This window comes from Lygodium microphyllum, chromosome 22, assembly GCF_053477565.2.
Source record: "Lygodium microphyllum isolate KBCC chromosome 22, Lygodium_microphyllum_v1.1.10, whole genome shotgun sequence".
In the NCBI taxonomy this organism is placed as follows: Eukaryota; Viridiplantae; Streptophyta; class Polypodiopsida; order Schizaeales; family Lygodiaceae; genus Lygodium; species Lygodium microphyllum.
In genome coordinates, this window is record NC_141156.1 from 3,561,244 (window position 1) to 3,566,065 (window position 4,822).

At 45.7% G+C, this 4,822-nt stretch overlaps 1 protein-coding gene across 1 annotated transcript; it reads right to left on the minus strand.

Moving 5' to 3' along the window:
* Window positions 1-1,140: 1,140 nt before the first annotated feature.
* LOC148016832 (G-type lectin S-receptor-like serine/threonine-protein kinase SD2-5) lies at window positions 1,141-4,182 on the minus strand. Its single transcript, XM_087662361.1, has one exon. The coding sequence runs from the start codon at window positions 4,180-4,182 to the stop codon at window positions 1,486-1,488; it is 2,697 nt and encodes an 898-aa protein (XP_087518487.1). The 3' UTR covers window positions 1,141-1,485.
* Between the last annotated feature and the right edge of the window lie 640 nt (window positions 4,183-4,822).

A 4,822-nucleotide genomic window follows, 5' to 3' on the forward strand; every position in this document is an offset into this window, starting at 1 on the left:
GTTGTATCTCCTAGTGTGACTATTCTCTCCCCTAATTTCAAAGCATCAAGTGCTATATCAACCTACACCCTACATGCATTGGGTTCTCTAATCCAAAGGTAAGCTCAACCCATTTAGCCTATCTAAACCTTTAGCTAGATGTATGACATAAAACTTTTATCACATGTATCGTTGTTCTCCTTAAGAGCTTAGCTTATTATAGCCAAGGACTTGTGTGGGGGCTGGTGAGAGGCCAGTCTATGCCCTACATACCATATGTAATATAAATGTCTAGCAACTTACTTAGTTCAGGTTAGACTCTTACATTTGCAGGTATTAGAGCTTGGCTCTTGATCCGGTGTAGTCTAATTCTAGCGTCGATTTTAATACCTGGAAATTAGCTTGTAGGATAAAGATGAGGGTATTTGCAGACGTCACATTTGGTGAAATGCCCATATACTTTGGCAAAATATCCTGTCTTACAATGGATTTTAGGATTGTTGATAGAGGTGAGACAAAGTATTAGACTTCATTAATAGCAAGTACACTAAGATACAAACAATTTTGGGTAAAAGATCGAGCCGTTCTAAAGACGATGCATGAGAGCTTCTAGGTGAGCACACAGGGTTTCCTTCTTCATTTTGTGCGTCTGATCAGCCCCAAAGAATTTGGGAAGCAAGATTATTACTTGCAGTATGTGTATCTATCAATAATGGAGTCCATTGCAGGTTGAGCGAAGATCATAATTCCAGGAGATTAATGGATCCCTAGTACGGTGTGTAAGTACATGTTGGGAAAACAGAACCCAGCAAGCAAGAGTAGGGACGGTTTCTTGATTGCCTCTTACTTCACCTTATCATCGTTGGCTTGACGAACGATGGAGTGAGAAAAGTATTAATGCACTCCATTCAACCATGGAATATGCATGACAGTCCTTTGGTATTCGCGCTTGAGGTGTGACTGCTTCCATGGACAAAAGCACGATGCTTGAGGTGTGACCTTGAATGCAGGTTACAATACCTATGCAGGATGGCACTTTGGAGAGCTCTTTTATGCAGTAGATAAGAGCGATTGGAAGGCTTTTCTCCTTGTGTGAGCCTGTGCATTTATGTACCCTCCTGCAAATGGTGGAAACTGGAAGCAATCGCACATGATGGGAAGCTAATTGGGTTATGCTGGTTAATATGGTTTCATGTATAGACTTTCTGGTCATAGGCGTTTGGCATTGGTGTTGGCAGGAGGTCTTATTAGGGTTTCTTGCATTAGAGCTTGGAGAGCTTGAACAGGTGCAATGCCTCCGAGAGGGATTTTCCTTATTTGGTTTGTTGAAATAGATTGCAATCTCATACGGACAGAGGATCAAATAAAATGAGAGTTCATTAGGCTACATCTATGCCCTTGCTTCAAGTAATGGAAGACTGTGCAAATATGTAACAGGTTGCATGTAAAATCACAAGCAGCAACCAGAAAAAAGTTAGCTCGCATGTCAAGATTTTATGCTTTCCATCATCGGCCACTTACAAGAGTAGAGCTGTCATGACATAATGAAGGGGAAAGAGACCCCATTACTTCCTGCACAGCTTGTTCAATGCGTGCCTTGGTGCAGGAAGATGGGTTTTTTAGTGCAAAAATTAGACCCTGGTGCAAACTTGAGAGCTCCAGTTTCTCAATGGGGACATCACCTTGCAGCATAAGTACCACCTTGTACATGGAGGGTCTCAATGCTGGATCTTCTAGGATACAAGTAAAAGCTGTATTAATCATCCTCCTCAACTGTAATAGGTCCTCCTCAGTCGCTATGATGGCATCTGAAAGCTTTCTTAGATTCTCATCTTCTCTTTGCGCTTGCCAAAAAGCCCACTCTGGGTAATAGATTTCCTCCATGGACTCCTCTGGATGATGTAGATTTTTCCTACCGCTGATGATCTCCATCAGCAGCATTCCGAAACTGTAGACATCACACTTCTCATCAATCAACCCTTTTGTGAACCAGTCAGGAGCAAGATAGCCTGGAGTGCCACGCATGGTCGTCATTACATGAGTCTCTTTCCGGTCTATGAACCTTGAAAGGCCGAAATCAGCAACTTTGGCTTCAAACCCCTCTCCAAGTAGGATGTTCTGCGGTTTGATATCTAGATGTATGATTTTCTCCCTACAATCTTCGTGCAAGTAGCGAAGGCCTCGTGCTGTGCCTACTGCTATCTTGCACCTCAATTCCCAGGTCAGCTGCGATTTCTTGCATGTATCACCAAACAACCATGCATCCAGAGAGCCGTTCTCCATGTATTCATACACAAGCAGCCTCTGCCCTTTCTGGGCACAGAAACCAATCAATCGAAGCAGATTGTTATGGTGTATACCTCCCATTATTGCCACTTCTGATCTGAACTCCTTGTTCCCTTGCCTCACACTCTGAAGCTTCTTCACTGCAACTTTGGTACCATTGGGAAGCATCCCTGCATAAACTGGCCCAAACCCACCTTTGCCCAACTGCTGTTGGAAACCATTTGTTATTTTCAGTAGTTCCTCGTAAGAGAACCTGTTAGGAAGCCCAGGAAGGGCATCTAAAACAGCATCCGCTTCCTCATCGTATACCTCACTATGCTTCTTATGCCAACAACATAGGAAGACCATTACAAGGACAAGCAGGCCAACCACAAACGAGATGACACTCACGATAACGACTGTCGCACTCGTATGGGTGGTTATGCCATCATGTTGCCTGCTGATATCCACTTTTAGGAAAGTAAAGTAATTGCTTTGGTTTAAAGCACCACGGAGACTTCCAATCTGATCATGGACATGGTGGCAAGCTCGGTCCTCTACACGCCAAAATGCTGCGACACAGGAGCAGTTTTGAGAGCAATTATGTACACAAGCTGCTTGTGAGGTTAGAGCAAGTGGAAGGCTATAGTCGTTAGCAAAGTAGTAGACCCCACCGAGCGGTAGCATAGCCTGCTCTGTCTCTGTCGAGTCGGTAGCAGAGGAGCAAGTCAAATTGTTATTGTTCAGAGGGCGGCACCCAAGTGATGGTGACGATGAGTTGATAGGGGTGAAGATAGACTCATTGACTGGGCAGCTGCATTGAGACCCCTCAATGCAAACTCCATACGGTCCACATATGTTTGGAAGGCGGCAATTGTCAGACTCAAAAAGATCAAGCAGTGGTGACGGATTACGTGAACCTACAGCATATGCGCGCAGATTTCCATCAGATTCCATCCGCAGGAGGGTGAGGTTGGATGCTGTGAGTGGCGAAGGAAATGGGAAAAAGAATAGAAGGATAGGTGGAATTTGATAGTGAAGAGGATGGGAGCAAAATGGGGGCCAATTGGAGGCATTGTCCCTTGGTAAGGGAGTGAGCTGTAGAAGGAGACCCTGGTAATCGAGGAAGGCAGACACATGGCCCGGCTCACAGGTGTGCTTGATACTAGAAAGTGTGTCATTGAAGCCATATAATCCCCAAACCCAGTAGGGCTGAGGATCAGGCATGCTAACATATAAGGCGATCCCACCAGCCTCTATCACAAGAGAGTACAATCCAGATGATGGGCTTGAAGAGGAAGCCCAACTATCCAATTTCCTGCCGGGCAATAGATGTTGGTGTACGACGAGGGTGTCTGTGGGATGTGCAGCACTCTGCCAGACGATGGTGCGGTTGCGGGTGTAGAGGGTGAGGCTGACGGGGTCTACGGAGAGCTCCATGGTCGAGACACCTTGATTGGAGGTGTTTGTAGACCACACTGGCACGTCAGGGTCGTCTCCGAGGAGGACAAGGTTGCCATCGCTCTGCAGGGTGAGGGACACGTTTGTGCCCAGGATTGGAGCGTCCCTGTTTGCAGTCCACACAACGACTCCCGCAACGCTCGATGCCGTTTCCCTCACGTAGATGGAAAGGGTGAATGCCGGCGATGATGATGATATTGATGAGGACTCAGAGGGCGAAGGCGAGGAGAGAAAGCACAGGCAAACCGCGAGCTGATCTTCAGCGAAGGCTTTACACGACGTGATGAGGAAGGCCTGCGAGCCTGGGTAGTCGGCTAACAGCAACGGTAATTCCGACTGATTCAGGGGATAAGTCTGATTGAGCTGCCATATGTCGTCGGACTGAGCTGAAATGGAGTCGAGGAACAGAAGAAGACCACTGATGCTGCAGAGCAGAAGCAGAAGACAATACGAGCTGGGGATGAGGATGGCCCTCATGATGTCGTCCTAATTTCATGCATACAGCTTGATAGGCCAATGATCTGGAATGACACGGTCGGTCTAGGAAATGATCCTTTCCTTGGAATCAGCAGGAGGTTTAAGTTCAAGTGATAATACTTCAGATCAACAAGTGATCATAATCCTAATTCTGATGAGGAGTCCATAGATGTAGCGGTCCTTTGTTCCTGTCGAGCAATGATTTCCTGTTACACTTCTCATATGGCTTCGTTTGCTGGTCGTGATAGCCTATAAGAATATCCGCAGACAATTCAAAAAACTTCTTTTGTTTGAGGAACGATGCAATCTAGGTGCAAGGAAACCCTAGCGCCCACCAGGCAAAAGCAAGAGCTTCTTTACAAGAGCTTTATAGTTCTAGTGCCCATAAGTCTATGACTTAGTCCAAAGGAGATCAAGTTGATCAACTATGAAAGTTCAAAGTAGCTTCTTCTTTGGCAGAAGTCTATGACCTCATCCAAAGGTGATCGAGTTGATCAACTATGGAAGTTCAAAGTAGCTTCTTCTTTGGCTTGTCCTTGGTACCTTGCCATAGTTGGAATTTGGGCTTGATTAGAATGCTTGAGCAATTGCTCCTCGAATCCACATTCCAAACACTTTGTCAAGACACTTGTTGCCACAT

Excerpts from the sequence above, each read along its gene's own strand:
- LOC148016832 (XM_087662361.1), bottom strand. The coding sequence starts at position 4,182 with ATGAGGGCCATCCTCATCCCCAGCTCGTATTGTCTTCTGCTTCTGCTC.